At 46.4% G+C, this 21,403-nt stretch overlaps 2 protein-coding genes across 2 annotated transcripts in view; both read right to left on the bottom strand.

The window, feature by feature from the left end:
- Nucleotides 1–674: 674 nt before the first annotated feature.
- rbm24b (RNA binding motif protein 24b) lies at nucleotides 675–9,734 on the bottom strand. The gene is made up of 4 exons (XM_076280635.1): nucleotides 9,383–9,734; nucleotides 8,592–8,715; nucleotides 8,260–8,314; nucleotides 675–1,110 (listed from the first exon to the last, which is right to left on the bottom strand). The coding sequence occupies exons 1-4, from the start codon at nucleotides 9,548–9,550 to the stop codon at nucleotides 768–770; spliced, it is 690 nt and encodes a 229-aa protein (XP_076136750.1). The 5' UTR covers nucleotides 9,551–9,734; the 3' UTR covers nucleotides 675–767.
- Nucleotides 9,735–10,973: 1,239 nt separating this feature from the next.
- kif13a (kinesin family member 13A) overlaps nucleotides 10,974–21,403 on the bottom strand; it is a 71,882-nt gene continuing 61,452 nt past the window's right edge. Inside the window, exons 35-40 of the mRNA XM_076280634.1 lie at nucleotides 21,390–21,403; nucleotides 20,726–20,816; nucleotides 19,032–19,171; nucleotides 18,168–18,266; nucleotides 14,502–15,519; nucleotides 10,974–12,140 (exon numbers count right to left, since the gene is read on the bottom strand). The exon at nucleotides 21,390–21,403 is cut by the window's right edge and continues 37 nt beyond it. Of these exons, the coding sequence (XP_076136749.1) occupies nucleotides 12,004–12,140; nucleotides 14,502–15,519; nucleotides 18,168–18,266; nucleotides 19,032–19,171; nucleotides 20,726–20,816; nucleotides 21,390–21,403 (1,499 nt within the window). The 3' untranslated portion in view covers nucleotides 10,974–12,003. The remainder of the gene's footprint in view (nucleotides 12,141–14,501; nucleotides 15,520–18,167; nucleotides 18,267–19,031; nucleotides 19,172–20,725; nucleotides 20,817–21,389) is intronic.

Here is a 21,403-nt window from a genome sequence, read left to right as displayed (position 1 = left end):
ATCTAAATGGCCTTCATAATACAATTTAAAGAAATTCTATAGAGCTCTGCCCCTACCCCCCCCCCCCCCCCCCCCCCCCACCCCCCTACACACACACACACACACATACATACACACATACACACGCATGACCTGGCTCCTTATAGAACTACGGTATATGTGTCTATATCTGTGTGTATGAGTGTATGAGAGTGTGTGTGTGTGTGTGTGTGTGTGTGTTTATTGGATGTCTGTGCCAGGGAAAAGCTGTCGTCAAGTGTCTCTGGAACTCCCATCAAGTTGCATAGGTATGTGCACACGAGCACACACACACGCATGCGCACACACACACGCACACACAGATAAACCGCCACAGCGTGGTGTAGTGTCACAGCATCTAGACTTGGGTTCAGATCCAAAACAACAAAACAAAACAAAACAAACTAGACCAACAGGAAACAAATAAAAACAGAGATCTTCAGAGATACATAAATTAAATTCCTACTAAAAAATATTAAATACTGTGGAGAAAACAAACACATAACTATTAAATAACTGATGCTGCATAATTAAAGACCAATAATGATGAAAACTGGTAGCCAATCAGCTTTCCTTCCTACATTATTCACTATTATTGTTTACTTGTTAGTTTGTGGTGTGTGTGCGTCTGCATGTGTGTTGTGTCAGTATGTGTGTGTGTGTGTGTGTTTGTGTGTGTGTGTGTGACTGTTGGCACTGACTGTGTGTATTTACATGTATGTAAGAGGTGTGTGGTTCTGTGTGTGTGTTCACTGCATGCGGTCCGACTGCAGTTGCTGCGGCTGGTACTGGCTGAAGGCAGCGGCGGTTGCCGCGGCAGCAGATGGTGCGGGTGAGGCCAGGGGCTGCTGGACGGCGTAGCCGTACCCCCCGGACGTCATGTAGCTGGCCGCGGCGGGCGAGGCGGCGAAGGGGTACTGCTCGTAGGCGGCGGCAGCGTTTGCGGCGGCGGAGTACTGGGCGTAGGCGGCGCCCGTGTAGTCCAGGTAGGGGGACGCGGCGGCCGCAGGGCTGGCAGCGGGCGGCTGCACGTGAGGGATCACCACGCTGGGCTGGACGAACGCCTGAGGGTACACGTAGTGTGCCGGGATCCTGCAGCAGAGCACAGGGCACGGGGTCAGAGGGCAAAGGTCACAGGGGGGGGGGGGGGCAGAGGTCAGGGAGCACTGCAGCTCAGGGCAGCCAGAACACACACACACTGTTTTCAACACACTAGGACACACATACACACCAGCACTGGAGCCCTGAGACGTCAATTGGGCTGATGGGGTTATGGGGCCTGGGCACACACACACACACACACACACACACACACACACACACACACACACACACACACACACACACACACACACACACACACACACACACACACACACACACACACACACACACACACACACACACACACACTAGCTCAGACAATGGCTCCGTGTTGGTGATTACTGAAGCAGGCGTTACACTGCCACAATAACCAAATTCACCCCCAAACGCCAAACCAAATTCACCCCAAATGCCAAACCAAGTAAAACACTGCAAACTACCCAACAGCCCAAAAACAAAAAAAGACACCGCAAACTACCAAACCCCAGAAAACCAAACACCAAAACCACACGCCAAACTCGCTAACTTAAACACCAAAACCACACGCCAAACTCGCTCACTCAAACACCAAAACCACACACCAAACTAGCTCACTCAAACACCAAACCCAGATAGCAAAATCAGATTGACACACACACTCCTCTCTCTCTCTCACACACACACTCCTAACTCTCACACACACCATCACACACATACACACACACACACACACACACACATCCACTGACCCACCTAATCACCCACAGACACACACACACAGGAGTGTTTCCAGAAAGTGTGTTGAACAGAGCTGAGAGGTCCCGCCCCCAGGGCATGATGGAGGTTCTTCTGAACGCTTTCTCTGTCTACGGCGCTTGTGACCGACCGACCACACGGCTCAGCCCTGCACCTGACCAGCCTCCAAACCCCAGCTCGCAGCACCATCGGATTTGGAGGAGCGCATGCTAGCAAGAGAGCTGAAACCTATGGGTGCTAGCATGCTAGCAAGAGAGCTGAAACCTATGGGTGCTAGCATGCTAGCAAGAGAGCTGAAACCTATGGGTGCTAGCATCTCTTACTAGCACATCTCTTAAGGTGTTGGGAGGGAGTTTAACTTAACGTACAAACTGCGCCGCTATCGTTCCAGCTGGCTACCAAAAGACTTTCTCAACGACGCTTTCTGGAAATGCAGTCCAGGTTAGCAGAAGCCGAGTCCCCACTCAACAACACAAGTATGTGTGTGCCTGTGAGAGGGTGTGTGTATCAAAGAGAGAGAGAGAGAATGTGAAGAATGTGTGTGTGTCACTAGAAGACCTTAGTGCGCCATTAGTGTGTGAGTGTGTGTAGGTCGCTTGAAGACCTTAGTGCGCCATTAGTGTGTGAGTGTGTGTAGGTCACTAGAAGACCTTAGTGCGCCATTAGTGTGTGAGTGTGTGTAGGTCACTAGAAGACCTTAGTGCTCCATTAGTGTGAGAGTGTGTCTGTCCATGTGTTTGTTACAATGAACCACACTGATTGAGAAATAAACCAAAAATAAACTGCCAGGGAGGCGAAAAAGGGAGAGGGGGAAAGGGATGACAGAAAGAGAGAAACAGATAAATAGAAAGACAGAGATAGAGAATGAGAGACAGAAATAAAAGCACACAGAGAAATAGAAAGACAGAGAGAGAAATAGAAAGAGAGAAAAGAGAGATAGAACTAGCTATCGAGCTACGGACAGAGAGAGAATGCTGTGGCTCTTTGTATCTGGGCAAACTGTGGTGAACTTACTGAGGGAAGCTCAACAGTCACCACCCAGCAACATGCAGAACAACAGGTGTTAGAGTGTTATATCTGTCCACACACACACACACACACACACACACACACAGGACTAGAGTGACATGAGGGTCTGGGGTGGCTATTTTGTGTCACCCCGACATTCAAGAAGGACGGGCAGGGCGCCATAGTGAATGTGGGCCCATACACACACACACACACACACTTCTCATGTCTGGCAAGAGGTAGTAGCAAACTTGACTGGATCAGCTGCCAGCTTCGTTCAGAGGTTTGAATCAGGACCGATTCTCTTAGTGGTTCTCCTAGCGCTAGGCTAACAGCTCTACACTGCCTCACTGCATTGCTCTCAGCGCTACTGTTGTGGCTAATGCTAAAAACACAACACTGTCTCACGGCATTGCCCTTAGTGCTACTGCTGTGGCTAAATGCTAACAGCTCTACACTGCCTCACTGCATTGCTCTCAGCGCTACTGTTGTGGCTAATGCTAAAAACACAACACTGTCTCACTGCATTGCCCTTAGTGCTACTGCTGTGGCTAAATGCTAACAGCTCTACACGGTCTTACTGCATTGCTGTTGCTAACCCTTGGCCACACTGCCTTCCGCTCTACTGCTAGCGCTAACACTCCCTCACTGCATTGCTCTTAGCTCTGCTGCTAAAGTCGGTAAACATTCCTACTGTAGGCTAAAGCGAGTTGCTAGTCTGCATTGGCTCTTTTGAAGAACTCTTTGTTTTCTTTACAAGCTCTTATGATAGCAACCCTATTTTACACATTAGAGATTACACTGTTCATCAAAAATTGGACGTAAGAAGATGGGTTTTGGCGAGTGAGGCCTTTCTGTTCTGCTGTTAATGTCTGCCTGTTTGTGTGTGTGTCTCTGTGTATGTGTGCGCGCTTGCATGTGTGTGTGTGTGTGTGTGTGTGTGTGTCTTAGGCTGCTGGTCCTGTGCGGTGGTATTCTTGGCCTGCTCTTGGACGCCACTGGGACACCCAGTGATTTGTCTAAAGTTCAAGGCTAAATAAAGGTGCTTTGTAAATCACCACAACACATGGGTAATCTCTGAGCTTTTGGAATGTGTGTGTGTGTGTATGCATGTGTACCCCACCTGTTGTCAGTGGGCCTGTTGGGATCAGTCACCCGTGCAGCGGTACAGAAGACAGGCTGTGTGTATGAGTGTGTGTGTGTGTGTGTGTGTGTGTGTGTGTGTGTGTACGTGTGTGTGTGTGTATGTATGTGTGTGTGTCTACTGCAGCTGCTACTGTCCAAAGAAGCTAAATCTGAGGTCTGGCTCCAGGCGGCCTATTTGGGCACCTCTTCTTCTCTCCTGTAATTCCACCCCTCTCTCTCTCTCTCTGTCTCTCCCTCTCTCCTGCAATTGCTCCATCCCTTTTTACATCTATCCTGTTTCTTCTCTCTTCATCTCTCTATCCATCTCTATTTTTCTCTCTCTCACTTCATCCATTCATCCTTCACTGTGATATCATCTTCAAATTAATGTGTATCATTTTGGCATATGGTCCTCAGAGGGGACAGATAAACACACGTGTCATTTCCACACGTGTCATTTCCACCAGCCATCCAGGATATGTAGTTCTGTGTTCTGGGTAGGAACACGGCGTAAACATGAGTGGAAAACATTTCACAGCACAATATATACACTATATTGCCAGCTAGTCACCAGCAAGTATGTTAGCAAGCTTTGGGTGGTGTTTGAAAGGGTTAGCATGTTTATGTAGCTAGCCTGCTAGTTTCAGACCAAAACTGTAGTGCTGCTTTAAGGACTGATGATGTTAAGGTAGAGACTCAGGTAGAGGTCACTCAGGTGAGTGTTAAGCTCAGGGGAGCTACATATTACTAAGGTGAGTGTTAAAATAGAGTTGACAGGTGAGTGTTAAGGAGGAGTTGATTTAGGTGAGTGTTGAGCTCAGGGGAGTGTTAATGTGGAGGTGGCTCAGGGAGTGTTAATGTGGAGTTGACTCAGGTGAGTGTTAAGCTCAGGGGAGAGTTAGGTGGAGGTGACTCAGGTGAGTGTTAAGGTAGAGTTGACTCAGGCGGTCAGTGGCGGTGAATGGTTAGCGTAGCCGCTATGAGCATCAGTAGCAGCGCTGTTGAACTGGGTGAGCACCACAAACACACACGCACACACTACTATTCTAGGAGAGATCCGAGGGTCCAGGGTAACGGCCTCATAATCTCCATGAAACACTTTCATGGCGACAATCAAGTCGTCATGGCAACAATCAAGTTATGTTACCCTGTGAATAGGTGAGGTCACACTCTAAAGAGCAATACACTCTCCCTACACACACACACACACTCCACCATCACCACCACACCTTAAGTCCACTCTCCTCTCTTCTGAGCGGAGCGTGTGTATTCCCAAAGCACAGCAGTCCAACCAACAAACACAGCAGTCCACTGCCCTCACAGAGGACATGGAACACACACGCGCACTCGTGCAGGCGCACACACACACACACACACACACACACACACACACACACACACACAGTGGAAACTCGAATCTTTACACTGAAACAGCACCCATGCAGCCAATCACCGTGTTGCTCGTGTGTAAACACACACAGGCTGGCTCTGGCCAACTGACCACGCGGCCCTCCGCTAGTCCTCAAGCCAGCCTATCAAGTTAGAGAGAGATGAGTTATACATCATGACAGCCAATAAGATCAGAGAGAAATGAGTTAAACATCACAGCAGCCTATCAGATCAGAGAGAGGGGGGTTAAACATCACAGCAACCTATCAGATCACAGAGAGATGAGATGAACGTGATGACAGCCAATCAGGTTGGAGACAGGCGAGTCCCACTCCGGCGCGTCCACCTGCAGCGCAGAACATTACACTGACATGAGAGACAACGTCGAACACAAAAGTAGGCCTGCACGATAAATTGTTATAAAATCGCGATCTCGATTCACCCCTGTGCGCCATTTCATTTTTAAATAACTTTGTTTCTCATTTAATTTTACGAGCCGACTGCATCACAAATGCTGCTACTTTCTTCGTTGAGTTTTAAAGCGCTCCCCAGCGCTGCAATGCTCTCCCTTCTATGTTCTCACAAAGTTCAGGGCTTCACCCTCAGCCAATGACAAAGGACCTTTTAGTCGAGTGTTTCACTTGTGGAGCGAGCGCGGTAGCCTAGTTCGGAAAGCCTTCGAGGCTGCAGCATCGTCGAACTAGTGCGACAGGAAATAAACAAAATTGATGTTGAACCCAGGTAGCCTACTAGCCGTGTTGGGGGTAACGAGTTACAAAGTTACGCGCTAGAATAATCTTTTTACTTTATTGGGTAACGAAGTAAGGTAACGAATTACAATTCAAATTTCAGTAGGCCTAATTAGTCCATTCCAGCGTTACTCACAATATCTCTAATATATATTACCTTGTTTCCATAGCAACACGCAGTGATTGCTTATTTAAAATATAGATTGGCCTACAGTATATAGCCTACATTATTTCATTGTAGTGCCATGCCCAGGATAGAGCATGCATTCTCTCCCTGCACCACTCTCCCTCAAACAGGTTTGCTTCAGCCCGCATCGCTTGTTCAAGGACTGTTCGTGCAGACTACAACTGGCGCGGTTGTAGCCTAGACAACTTTGTTCAAAATTGATGCATTCAAGTTAACTTTGCAGAGTTAGTATAGTATAACGTTGTCAGTCGTGTTGTCAATCGCAAACGCTTATTTATTCAAACGTTTCTCTACCGAACTACCTGTGGCTTAATTTGCGGAGGACGTAGAGAAAGCACCTGTTTGATAACATGAGCTTGTGGAGGAGAAATAACTTTTAAGAAATAACCTGTAGCCTAGAGTAGGCTACTGCAAAAACACTGGGTACTAGTGACGAGAATCAGCCAACCACTCAGTCTCAAACCGAACTGAATGGCCAGTTGAATGTTAATTCTCTAAGGCAAGCAGTTCAAGAGTGTGCTAAGAAATCATTTTGATACTGTACTTAAAATGGCAAGTGACAAGCTATATTTCTCTAGAGACTGAAGCTGTAGCTGCAGCATGTTGATTGACATGTTTTAATTATGTAAAGACATGCTCAAGGAGTTCAGATAGAGCCTGTATCAGGCCCATATTTAGTTGAATGTGTTATATGGGCAATTCCATGCAAAACTGTCACATCCATAACGCCAACTAAATACGATGGCATTGTGTTGGCGTTATAGATGTGACAGTTTTGCGTGGAATTGCCAATATGTACTATTTTTGGTAGCCTACTGTACTTAAATGGCCAGTATTTTCTATATTCATTGAAGCTATGTTTCGTACTTCCAATTTGTTTTGTTTTGTCATGGTTCATGTGTGCAATAAACGTTACACTTCATGACAAAAAAAAACCGTGGCAAAGAATCGTGATATAAATAAGTATAGTATATATATACTCTTTTGAACCCGTGAGGGAAATTTGGTCTCTGCCCAATCCGTGAATTAGTGAAACACACTCAGCACACAGTGAACACACAGTGAGGTGAAGCACACACTAATCCCTGCGCAGTGAGCTGCATGCAACAACAGAGGCGCTCGGGGAGCAGTGAGGGGTTAGGTGCCTTGCTCAAGGGCACTTCAGCCGTGCCTACTGGTCGAGGTTCGAACCGGCAACTCTCCGGTTACAAGTCCGAAGCGCTAACCAGTAGGCCACAGCTGCCCACAGTAGGCCACGGCTGCCCACTATTGATATCAATTCTAAGATAAAAAAAATCGTGATTCATATTTTTCCCCGAATCGTGCAGGCCTACACAGTACACACACACCTGAGGAAGACAACACACACACACACACACACACACACCTGAGGAAGACAACACACACATACACACACACACCTGAGGAAGACAACACACCCATACACAAGTACACACACACACACACACACACAGAAAGACAATACATCTGACATACATCTGATATACACAACACATCACACACCTGACAAGCACGTCACACACACACACAGTGACAACACACATCTGAGATAGACACCACAACACCTGAGGAAGACGACACACACATCACACACTGAAAACACAGATAACACAGCTGACACACACAAGACCCCTGTCAAAAACAGATGAACAATGTGTGTGTTTGTGTGTTTCAAAGAGATAAACAGCGTGTGCGTGTGTGTGTGTGTGTGTGTTTCAAAGAGAACAGTGCTTCTGCTGGAGATTGGGTGGTCAGGGAGATTCCAACAGTCGCGGCATCCACCATCAGATGTTCAGACCTGCAGGCCGTCCACTCAACAACCTCCTCCACCCCCCCGGCTACAGACCCACCAGCTTTACACTGATTATACATTCAAGATGTGTGTGTGTGTGTGTGTGTGTGGGAGTGTGTGCATTGACCTACCCATAAGGCCTCTGGATGAATGCTGGGTGGATCTGTGGTACGCCAAATGAGAACCCTGCAACAAGAACAGCTGCGATTGGTGGATGGCACCATCAACACACACATCAAGAACAGCTGTGATTGGTGGACGGCACCATCAACACACACATTTGAGCTAGATCTCAGGAGCCACACTAGGCCATAGGAAAATATAGAATTCCATATGACTGGAGCTCTGTATGTGTATATGCGTGTGTGTAGGTGCAGGTGTATAGTTGTGTGTAGGTGTATAGGTGTGTGTGTGTGTAGATGTATATAAATGTGTGTGTGTGTGTGTTTGTGTGGGGCCCTACCTGACTGCATGACCCGAGGCTTGGCCCCCAGGTAAGCCAGGTTGACGTTGGCCTTGCGTCCGTCGATGATGGGGTTGGGGTCCTTACAGGCCCGGTCTGCTGATGACCGGTCACCCATGGTCACCTACACACACACACACACAGAGAAAGCATTCAACAGACAGCACCTCCAGCAGTGCCCAGTGGTAGTGGGGACAGAGAAGCCTGTCTAACCAGAATGCAACACACAGTCGGAGCAGCAAGAGGAACTGCCGTTTGTGGGAGATGGATCCCAGAACAACACAAGTGGACAGAACATTTGGAACAGATTGCTGGGGGTCGGAAGTCAAAAAACTACTGTTTAGAGATTAGATCACAGAATATAGACTGCAAAGCATGGCATTAATGAGCTGCGACAGGTCATGCTTGATTCGTTTTCATTTTAGGCTGGAGAGAGCTACTCGCTGCTATCTATCTAGAATAGCCCCCCTCACCCGTCTACTAAAAATGCTCTCCGATCTCACTGGCTTTGGCATCAAGCGCCCTGTCAGCGGTCCACAATTACTCAACTCCAAAGGCTGTTTACGCGCCTTAGTTTGTCCTACAATAGCACGCTGTTTACTCTCTCCAGACACCCAATCTAACAGCGTGTTTACTTATCAGTACGCTGACCAACACAAACTACACGGGAAATCACCCTCTCAACTAATAATATACAACTTTCCCTCAGGCATATCAGCTGGCAGCGTGTAAGCCTCTCCCTTTGTTGGGGCAATAATGTTAGATGACAGGACTATTATTGGTCTACTTACAAATCCATAGCCCCGGGACTTTCCCGTCTGCCGGTCGGTGATCACCACAGCCTCATCGATCTCTCCGAACACCTCGAAGTACTTTCTGAGACTGGAGTCGGTGGTGTGGTACGGCAGCCCACCGACGAAGATCTTCGTGTAGGTGGTGTCCTTCTGACTAGAGTGCATCTTCCGTCTGTCCACGGACTCCAGGGCAGCGCGTTAAACCTGTAGTGTTTCCAAACAAACTTCAGATATCGAGGTGGTTCTACACGGGTCGTGTAGTTTTGTCCAAGCGCACCTGGAAAGTTGTTAACTATTGATTTCTGATTGCAAGTTGCCCTTGAGAGAAAAGTCGCGTAGCGCTCGCGCTCTGTCTGTTGCTCCACCGGCAGACTGACTGAGCACGTGTGGACTCCACCCCATCACCATTACCCCCACCCCCCCACGCGTACCGGTGGGTCACAGGGTCGGAACTCCGCTCCGACTCTCCGGGAACTGGTGAACGACATCAGAAACTGATCGAAGCCATGTCATTCGTTCTATTCATATACCACCCGTCTCGCTTTGTGTACCTGGGGCAGTCTGTTACCCAGCTTTATCTATGGATGTAAGCTTGAGTTGGGAAATCAAATCATTCATGCTGAGTAATGGTGACATGTCCAGCTCGGTTTATTCACCGCGCGCGCTCGCACGGGGAAACGACATGCATTCCACAGGACACACTCTAACGAGGGCAGACGAAAGGTCACACCAGATTCAGCAGCAGCAGCTGTAGTTTTATACCGTTTGGTGTAAACGGTAGTTTTATCAACATTTTAAGTTTTAAAACCGTATTTTATAAACCAAGTAAAACTTAACAAAATAATGACAAAAACTGCATTTGAAAATGCGCATTTATTTATGATGAGGGGATCTGGCTCTCTTGTCGGCATGGATTGTCCTTTTAAAAACAAATGCTCATCAATAAAACTCGCAACTATGATTGCAGAATTTCAAGCCATCATCAGGGTAGATTAATGTCCAAATCAAATTAGGTCAAAATTGTGAGTGGAAAACTAACCTGACAAGCTAGGTCACATTTTATGCTATTGCTAACACATTACCATTGATGTTCGCTCAAATAACGTTACCTAGGAGGAGCTACACTTAATTTGGTTGGGACACCTTTATGTCACCTCTCTCTCACTCTCTCACACACACACACACAATCAACAGGTCTTAGTGATGCTCTACTATAGGCTACTGACTGGGTCTACAACATGCCCTCTCCATTAGGACATACTCATGGACACACACAAACACACACACATACAACCCCCAGATAGATGGACAGAGCACTCAGAGGCTGAAGTTTAGGTCATAAACGTTCTGTATTCTACAGGCTCTTTGTACCAGTTTAAAACAGTATTTTTGAGATGCAGTATAAATACAATTCTGTACAATATAATATTGTAAATACTATGTTCAAATACACGTATGTACACCTCCTCGTCCCGGAGAGCAGCACGTATGTACACCTCCTCATCCCGGAGAGCAGCACGGTACTCCTTTCCACAGTAAGGTCTTGGGTTTGTCTTCCTCCATTACCAGGTACAGCATTTTTACACACACACACACACACACACACGCACGCACAGATACACACACACAGACATATTTCCCACCATCCCTCTGGTCCTCAAGCCAGTTAAACAAACAAACAAACAAAAGTCTGCCCAAATGTATAAGGTAAACAAACATATGGGCATTGATATTGGCATGAGTATGAAGCATGGTGCAAACAGATCACTCATTTCATCAACACACTAGTGGCAGAAAACATCAATAAACAAACAAACACACACAAAAAACAAACAAACAAATAAACAGAGCATCCTTTAACCACCCTGATCACAGGGACGCACACCCACTACAAGCTACACACACACACACACGTGTCCATGGAGTTCATGGAGGAGAGAAGGCTCTCTACAGGCACACTAGGGTTTCCATAGCAACCGAAGGGTGTCCATGGTGACAAACAGAAGTGTACTGTACACCTGTACACAGGTGTGATGTCCAATGGCTCTGGTCACAGGTGTGCTGCATCCATGGGAACGGTGGCCTGGTCATAAGGCTGTGAGCAGAGGCTCTGTGCGTGAAATCGGCTTGACAACTCCCACAGGGTACACGCACACACACACACACACTCTTCCACAGCGGTATATTTGCTGAGCAGATTTATTTGCTGTGTTTTGCCTAGACACACTCACATGGCACTGAGCACTAATACCCCCCTCTTACACACACACACATACACGTTATACTCTATGTGCAGAGCATATTAAAGGGCTGCATCTTTGGTCCTGACTCGTGGTGATGGTTTAGAAATGCTGCAACTCCACAGAAACAGATGAACGCACACACACACACACACACACACACCAGGCCAGATCGTGCTGCAGGCAGTACTGCCATCATGTGCTCGTGACCAGAGGTTCTGATTGATGTTATCCCACCTTCACCTGTCTGGTGTGTGTATGTGGGGTGTCCCAACAGCATTACGGTGGGGTAGGCAGTGTGTGTGTTTGTGTGTGTGTGCGCGTGTGTGTGTTCATGTGTGTGTGTGTGTGTGCGCGCGTGTGTGTGCGTGTGTTATCCTACAGTAGGAGGGGTGTGGGGGGCTGCGTAGGCGATATGGGCGGGTCTCGGCTCAGGTGGGCGGGCTGTACGAACACTCCGTGTCCCGCCTCACAGCGGAAGTAGACACGCCCCTGGACCGTACCATTGTGCTTTCCTGCGGGGGGAACAGGAAGAGAAGAGAGTGGTCAAGAGGAGACTCGGCCCAGAGAACAGAACTGTGGAGGTGATAACATTACAGATCTGGGCCCGTATTCACAAAGCATTTTATCTTAACACTACTAAGACTCCTAAATTGCACTGAAAGATTTTAGCTAGGAGTTTTCTCTTAAAAGTTATTCACAAAGCCTCGAAGACCTACTCTTAGTAAGGAAAAATGACAACTCCTAAACTAAGAGTGAGTCTTTGTTGCTATGGTTGATGTCATTACTCATGGACGAGCTAGATCGAAGTGACCACCTTGATTGGCTGATGATCATAACGCGGGAATGATGCCAAAAACCTCCCCTACGATGACGAGTGACAGGTCTTTGCTGGTGAGAATGCGTGCGCTACACAAGTACCGCAAAGGATGGAAGATGAATAAATAGCCTACAGTAAATTAATAAATAGTAAGACAAAGCAAATAGCCTAGTTGCATAATGAAATAAACTACGGATTGATGCAGTATCTTTGCAACATGTTTTACATAATCTGCACGAAAACACATAGCCTACGTTTGTAGATAGGATAAACAATTTAATTTGATTGAATGAAACGTTACATTTAGTTAACATGTTGACAATGAATGGTTTTGGTTGTTGTTGGTGGCGTTATTGCATCCCTTAGTTAGCACAATTATTCCCTCGTGGTTGAGAGCTGTAGCCGTATGTGCATTTCAAAACATTGCAACGTGAAATTCCACAAAAAGCGTCTTAGGATTGTTTGTGAATAGGAACAGGGATTGTTTGTAGGTCTTAGTGACTTAGGAGTCCTCCCCACTTCTTTAAAGCTGTCCCCCTTTTAAGCTGACTTCTTTTAAGCTGTGACACGCCCATTATTTTTAGGAGTTGCTCCTAAATTCGCCAGGAGCTACTTTTTTAGCCTTCAAATTCTTTGTAAATACAGGCCCTGATACACAGGAATCACACTAATACACACACACACTGACACACACACACTCACATCTGCTACACACACACACACACATTTACACTCACACCTGCTACACACACACACACACTCACACCAGACAGCAAGTTCTAGCTCCACTCCCACCCAGATTCCAGCAGCACACACACAGACACACACTGACTTATGGTGCGTTTCCATTGATGCAAATTTCCTGTTGCTCTTATTGAGGTTGAATGGAGGCGAAATCGCCCTGATTGGGTGAAAATGAGCGCGAATTCGCCGAGGCATGCGAAACAAAGTTGGCGAAAGTTTAATTTTATTTAAATGAGTCTGACCAAGACTGCGGAGGCTGCCACAGCTGTAACATTAAAACATCTACTAGACTACGGAGGCTTTGAAACATCTATGTGATTAAAAGGTTTCTGGACGAACATTGGTGCTTCTCTAACACCTGGAGATTCCAGACCCTGGTAATCTAGAAAGATTAAGGGTCTGGCCACAAATAATGTAATGGCCCAACTCGAGGGGCGGCACCAAGCGTGCATTTGAAAATCTCACTGCACGCAATTGGATAAGACTATACGATTTTCAAATGCACGCTTGGTGCCGCCCCTTGAGTTGGGCCATTACATTATTCATGGCCAGACCAATGTTTACTGACTGATTCCGGACTTCGACGCAATTGGATAACAGTACGACTGTCATCTGTTTAGCTCGCCTTTGGCCCGCCTATATCAGATACACCGATGTGATTGGCTCCCCGCGATACAAGTGGCAAAAGTAACGTGCATCAATATTCATTGCCAGAGTGTCTCGCAGAGACAATTTAAATTGTGCACTTGCGAGAACTCTGGATTTTTTAGGGTAACACAAACTTAGGGCTAATAAACCACTGTCGATGTTAGTTTAAACACTCAAACTTTTCAGGTAGCCGATAGGGCCAACCGCTTGCATTTCCGGACATTGCGTTTTATTTAAGCCTAGCTGAAATATTCATGGGTTTCAATCAGGTCCCTTGCCACAGGTGTATAAAATCAAGCACCATGCAGTTTGCATTCATAAACTAGGGGCTTGATTTGACACACCTGTGGCAAGGGACCTGATGAAACCCATGAATGTCTTAGTGACTTCGTAGTGTTCACAAATATAAATAGTAGTTTATAGTCCAGGCATAAAGGCCCTTGTATATTACGTACTTAATGTATATCTTCATTAAGTAGTTCAACTGTTGAACTAGCTGATGCCTCGCTGGGCACTGCTCGCAGATCGTTACACACACACATACAGACAGACATAGACGCACAGATACACACTCACATACACACACAGACACCGATACACACACAGACACACACTCAACCAGATACCTGCATACACACACACACACTCTCACACTCCCACTCACCAACAGCTAGCTCCAGCTCCACTCCCACCCAGATTCCAGCAGCAAACTCGACTCCGCCCACATAGTGCACAGTTCCACAGTGCCCGCCCACCCACACCAGCTCTCCTGGAGCCATCCAATCAGGGAGCTGCTCCACTGGTCCCTCCCCCGGAGCCATCCAATCAGGGAGTTGCTCCACTGATCCCTCTTGGGGTGGCCTGGGACCCTGACCATTGGCAAGTTTGGGTTCGGTGGGGGGGTCCACATTGGTCAGTTTGGAGGGGTCCACATTGGTCAGTTTGGGGGGGTCGAGGGAGGTGAGTTTGGGCCAGGTGTCCCCCCCCAGTCCTTCTCCCGCCCCCTGGAAGTCAGAGAACTCGGGACTGGTGCTGAGAACACAGAGGAGGGGGCCAGGAGGGGTCAGCGACGAGGAGGAATGTGCGTGTGAGTGTTTGTGTGTGAGTGTGGCTGCAGCAGGGGTGTGGGAGCAGTCTCTGCTGAGCTGCTCCGAGCTGCTGCTGCTGTTGGGTAGAACAACATCACCAAGCGTGGCTTCTGATAGGCTGGTTTCATCCAGCGTGGCATCTGATTGGCAGGTGTCAGCGAGCGTTGCATCTGATTGGCTGGCATCAGCGAGCGTTGCATCTGATTGGCTGGCATCAGCGAGCGTGGTGTCTGATTGGCTGGCATCAGCAAGCGTGGTGTCTGAGTGGCTGGCGTCGGCTGGCGTGGCATCTGATTGGGCGGCGTCAGAGAGGGTGGCGGTGGAGGCGCTGTGAGAGAAGTAGCCACTGGTGCAGCTGCTCACCGTCGGGCTGCGCGACACACACACACACTCACGCGCACGCTCCCCGCGCACACACACACACTCACGCTCACACACCCCGGCACGCCCACGCTCCCCACGCACACACACACTGCCCTCCAGGCTGGCGTTGTACACGTCAAAGTTGGCGAAGTCTTCTGGAACATACATCTCCAACGGCACCCCGCCCTGGACCGGACTCACAGGGACATCGCACTCCTCCTCATCCGAGTCCTGTACACACACACACACATGCACACGCACACGCACGCACAAGCACACGCACACACACGCACGCACGCACGCACACATACCCACATCCACACCCACACAGAGACATCATTGAATGTTCATGGTCAGACAGGCAGATTGAAACTAACAGTCTGATTGGGGTCATTCCAGAAAGATTCTAGGAAAATGGTTTCCGCACTGTCTCAGATTTTGCTCAAAGTTTGTCTACATAATGTTTACATATCAAAACTATAAGACCTGTAAAATATTTTTGATAAATTCCAATGTTTTCATTTTTCACTCTTTTTTTTTTCACTCTCTTTTACACTTCTTCAGAACATTGTTTGGGCTGGCTATGAATAATACTCTTCATTATATTAATGCTAAAACATTACTTCCCTGATAATGAGTAATATCAAGGGCTGAAAATAATATGAAGACAGGATTTGAACAGAAATATTTCACAGGCCTTGGTTTTGGGAGCCATTTATGATGTAGACAAGGTTTGAACCAAATCTGTGACGGTGCAGCAACAACCTTATCTGATTTGACACGGAGTGACCCCATTGGCTAAAAACGGGTTGAGGAGAGGGCAAAGGAAGTGATGTCAGAGAGCTCTGACATCAGAGAGTTAGCTGTGACATCACAGGTGAAGATGAGAGGGGGAGGAGCTCTGCAATGATGTTACCATGGTTACTGAGTTTGATGAGGAATGACCAATCACACACTAGCTTTTCCCTGTGTGCGTGTGGAGTGTATCTTACAGCAGGGTGTATTTGTTGAGTAGGTGAGTGACTGTGCGTGTGTGGGTGTGTGAGAGAGTAGGTGAGTGACTGTACGTGTGTGTGTGTGTGAGTGAGTGCATGTGTGTGTTGGGTGTCAGTGTATGTGGCAGTTAAGTGGATGAATATGTATGTGTGCGCATGACGTGTGTGCTAAGTGAGTGCGTGTGTATGTGTACGTGTGAGAGTGTGTGTTAGGCATGTGTGTGTGCATGTGAGTATGTGAGTGAAAAAGGGTGTGTGTGTGTTTGTCTGAATGTATGTGTGTGTGGGGAGTGTATTAAGCGTGTGTGGTTGTGAGCGTGTGTTAGGTGTGTGTGTTTATTTACTTTTTAAGCATGTGTGTGCACGTGTGAGTATGTTTGTGAGTGAACATATGTTGTGTATTGTGTGTGTGTGTGAGAGAGTGAGTGAGTGTGTTTTAGGCATGTGTGTGTGTCTGTGTGTGTGTGTGTGTGAGAGAGAGAGAGAGAGAGAATGAGTCTGTGTCTGTGCAGTGTTTCCCATACATTGACTAAGCTGTGGCAGGCCGCTATAAAATCAACAGTGGCCGCCACACAATAATGTTTTATGTTGTATTATTAAATGAGATCAAATCCTTTCAATGAGCTGTGCTTTTCAAGCACGCAGCCTTTCCTTGCCCCGCTACGCTCTCTCATAACGAACCCGCTCTGCATGTACATTTAACAAAACATTAACAACCAGTGAAGGATTGTTATTGGCACATAGAAACATTGCATAAAAAGACGACTGGCTAATTTGCTATTAAATCCACTTAGCATCGTGACCATGCTGCACAAATTTGTTAAAAACAGCTGCATTCAAATTAACTCTGCTAAGGTCTTATCACAACATAGTCATTTCTGTGAACAGACCACTGTGGAGTCCATTATCCCGCTTATTCCACTGTTGCCACTTGCGTTGTGTTCATTTCCTGTTACAATTTTAACGTTTTAATCGCTAAAACTGTCTTGTTTGTAGAACTAATTTCTTCCGACACATATCAACTAATTTCTCAACTTGCAGGACAAACTGCCGCTAGTTCTCAATGGATGGTTGCTACGGCCAAAGGCCAGTCGTTAGTTCTATCTCTCCCGTTGTCAAGCGGGCGTATCCCAATATTCTGATGAACTTCATGAAACATCGCTATTTTACTTAGCCTGCTGTCATCCATCTAGCTAAAAGCCACCTCCGTCATATGCTACAATGTTGCCATGTTCTGAACGTCTGCATTTTACAGCTCGGATGCAACGTGACCGTTAATTTAAACTTCACAACGAGTTTGGCGAATTAATATACATGTGTGATACGGCCAAAAAAATTGATCTACTTCATAGGTGTGCAAATAACATACGGTTAATGGTCGTTCTAAATTACATAGGACAATGGCAAATTCAACCAAGCAGTGGAATAAACAGTGGAATAACTAACTTATGCAATCAAGCCGTATCTCTAAACTAACGTTAGAATACTGTTTGGATGTCGAGCTTAGCATGCTTGGTTACAGCTGCTTGTCAATTTCGACTAGGCTGGGCTCTATTCATTTTATTGACTCTGACACTGAATGTATGAGTCAAAAGTGCTTGTCCCAAGGAGAAGAAGTAGGCCTACGAACCTTTAGTTTACTACATTTTACTACATAGAACTACATAGAAAACATTATGAATTTAATTATGAATTTAATTGTAAATAATAATTTTCGATCCCTCCCCACCGTTGCCCAAGTCAGCTACCACCACAAATGAAATCCAATTCTGTGGGAAACACTGCTTTGTGTGTGTGTGAGTTAGTAAGTGTGTGTTAAACGTGAGTGTGTCAGTATATGAGTGAGTAAGTGTGTGTGTGTGTGTGTGTGTGTGTGTAACTTACAGCAGTGTGTGCTTGTGGTGGCTGAGTGAGTCTGTGACTGCGCTGTGGCCACTGGCAGCTAGGGGGCAGCGTTGTGCTCTCCACAGCCCAGCGCATGCTCTGCAACACACACACAACGCAGCGGCTCACACACACACACACACACAGGACATGCAGGATAGCACATGCTCGCGCTCTGTCTTCCTCTCTCTCTCTCTCACACACACACATAGTAATGACAATATCAAGCACACACACACACACACACTCTCCACACTCAAATGGGGCAATGGTAAATACACGTACACAAATCTATAACATTCACACACATCCACTCTCACAGAGCAGTATAGCTTTGGCACAAACACACACAAACACATGCACGCACATCCAGACACTCAGTGATGAGTGCAGTCATGATGTGGTAGAGTTAGAAGTGAGAGAGGCATGCAAACACACACACACACACACACAGACACATAACACATCTAACACAAATGAGATCACATGAAGGAGTATGTGGATGGAGAGATGGAGAGGTGTGTGTGTATGTGAGAGCATGACTGTCTAGAGTGTGTGTGTGTGTGTATGGGAGCATGACTGTGTGTGTGTGTGTGTGTGTGTGTGTGTGTGTGTGTGTGTGTGTGTGAGCATGACTGTCTGAGTGTGTGTGTGTGTGTGTATGGGAGCATGACTGTGTGTGTGTGTGTGTATGTGAGAGCATTACTGTCTGAGTGTGTGTGTGTGTGTGTGTGTGTGTGTGTGTGTGTGTGTATGCGAGCATGACTGTCTGAGTGTGTGTGTGTGTGTGTGTATGTGTGCATGGGAGTATGACTGTGTGTGTGTGTGTGTGTGTGTGTGTGTGTGTGTGTGTGTGTGTGTTACCTCCTGTCCCAGTAGTGGTCGAGCCTCTCGGCCTCTCTGTTCCTCTCTGACGGGCAGCAGGGCCTGTAGGAAACGCTGCGGCTGGACCGGCAGAACCTTAAATGGACTGGACAGCCACACCGGGCTCTCCGGGGCAGCACCTGCAACACGGGCCAGTCACAACCAACACCAGTGTGTGTGTGTGTGTGTGTGTGTGTGTGTGTGTGTGTGTGTGTGTGTGTGTGTGTGAGTGTGTGTGTGAGTGTGTTTGTGAGTGTGTGTATGAGAGAGAGAGAGATTGTGTGTGCACGAGAAAGTGTGAGTGTGTGTGAGTGTTTGTGAGTGTGTGTGAGTGTATAAGTGTATGAGTGTGTGTGAGTGCATAAGTGTGTGTGTGTGTGTGTGTGAGTGTGTGTGAGTGTATGAGTGTGTGATAGGGTTGGGCGATGTCCCCTAAATTGGCATTTGACGATGTGTACAGTAAAACATCGTGATGGACGATGATATCGTGGGGGGGTAGTGTAAACACTAATTAATTACCATATGTCTGTACAGAAATACATTTATAATTTTCTACATAAAAAAATGTATTATATTATTATATAGGCTATACGACCTGATGAAAGTGGACAGCTAAGAGAGACATAGGCCTACTGACCAGGCCCAGGCTACCGAAGTTGTGTGGAAGATCTGCTCCAAGAAAATCGTCATGAAAGACGGATCAATCAATCTGAACACTTGCGTGTGCAGTGTGCACCAACCAGCGGAATATTACACATTGCCAGCCTTCGCTGGGCCTAGCAAAAAAGCTACTTAAGACTACTATCGTGGTCAGCATCCCACGTTATCAGGCTACCGTCTATGCTGACTATGAGGGCGGCGGGAAGTGAAAGTAAAGGGCTGCGATTGCGCAGTCCAGGCTATAGGAGGGAGAAGTTAAAAAACGTTTACAAATAACGAATCCCGATTACCACTCCGCTGCTGTCTGGGACTTTTGCTAAATGCACGAAATACAAGCCTTACAGTGAAAGACGGATAGGCTACCTTCTGATCCTATAATTAACGAAAGAAATGGTTTACATTAACACAAGAGGAGAAGGACGCATTTGGCGCTCGCTGTAGCCTCGCAAAAATATTTCAGCGCTAGAATCTCCTAGTCGTAGCCAAACAATAATAATTCTATAGGACTATTTTCTGCTAAAACATTAGGCTACATATTTTACGTCCAATGTAGGCTATAGGCCTGCGAGACATGTAGGCTACAAAAAGACAATTAGGCCTACACATTCACGTCACAATCAGGAATTATTTGAATAACACGGTAGACTAAAGTCTTTTATTTTACAAAACGGTAGACTAATACGTGATAACTGTTTGGCTGACAGCCTTTAAAGTAGCCTCAATTTCATTTCCAGGGAAAGGTTTTTTTATGTTTTAGCCTGTTACAGCAGGAATTAGTGACTGGCATGTGGGGGCGTGGCATCACGATGGTTGCTTCCCATCGTGATGCCTGTCAACCATCACGATGGACGATGATATCGTCCATTGGCACAACCCTAGTGTGTGAGTGTATAAGTGTGTGTGAGTGTATGACTGTGTATGAGTGTATAAGTGTGTGTGAGTGTGTGAGTGTATGAGTGTGTGTGTGTGTGTGTGTATGAGTGTGTGTGTGTAAGTGTATGAGTGTGTATGATTGTGTGTGTGTGTGTGTGTACCATGATTTTCGCGGTTCTTAGTAGGGGTGGAACACACTGAGGGGTCCTGGAACACACACTCTGTAAGGTCCTGCTGACTTTCACACTGGCTCTGACACACACACACACACACACACACCAGACATATCAGTTAACACTTATACCACATCTACACGCCCCTCTCTCTTTCTCTCTCTCTCTCTGGGTCGTCTGTTGGTTGTTTTGTCTTCTCTTTTTTATTATCTTTCGACATCAAACTACTTTCTGGTATATTTTTGGACTACATTTCTTATTATCATTTAGAATGATTTCTGATTACTTTTTACAATAAATATATTTTGTTCATGTCTGCAAATACATTAGTAAACATGTCTGTAATTATTCTAGTAAAATGTATGTAATTTTCTAGTAAAAATTTTTGTAATCACCTTAGTTAACATGTCTGTAACTATTCTAGTAAACACGTCTGTACATACAGTAAAATGTGCTATAGAAATAAAGTTGACTTGACGTCAAGTTAGTAAACATGTCTGTTGTCACGTTAGTAAACATGTCTGTTGTCACATTAGTAAACATGTCTGTTGTCACGTTAGTAAACATGTCTGTTGTCACATTAGTAAACATGTTTACATAATTATCAGTAAAACATTCTGCATTTACAGTAACATTTGTACACAAAACTCACCTTGATGTCATCAT

This window comes from Alosa pseudoharengus, unplaced genomic scaffold (genome assembly GCF_046254945.1).
Source record: "Alosa pseudoharengus isolate Yale_2024_CS ecotype anadromous, Long Island Sound unplaced genomic scaffold, YU_APseudo_1.1 YU_APseudo_1.1_scf_12, whole genome shotgun sequence".
Taxonomy (NCBI): domain Eukaryota; kingdom Metazoa; phylum Chordata; class Actinopteri; order Clupeiformes; family Clupeidae; genus Alosa; species Alosa pseudoharengus.
This window is presented reverse-complemented; position numbering and strand designations above follow the sequence as displayed.

Coding starts and splice junctions, on each gene's coding strand:
- rbm24b (XM_076280635.1), bottom strand. CDS start 9,550: ATGCACTCTAGTCAGAAGGACACCACCTACACGAAGATCTTCGTCGGT. Junction 8,716..9,382: donor AGTCCCGGGGCTATGGATTT/GTAAGTAGACCA, acceptor GTGTGTGTGTAG/GTGACCATGGGTGACCGGTC. Junction 1,111..8,259: donor TTCATCCAGAGGCCTTATGG/GTAGGTCAATGC, acceptor GCTCTGCTGCAG/GATCCCGGCACACTACGTGT.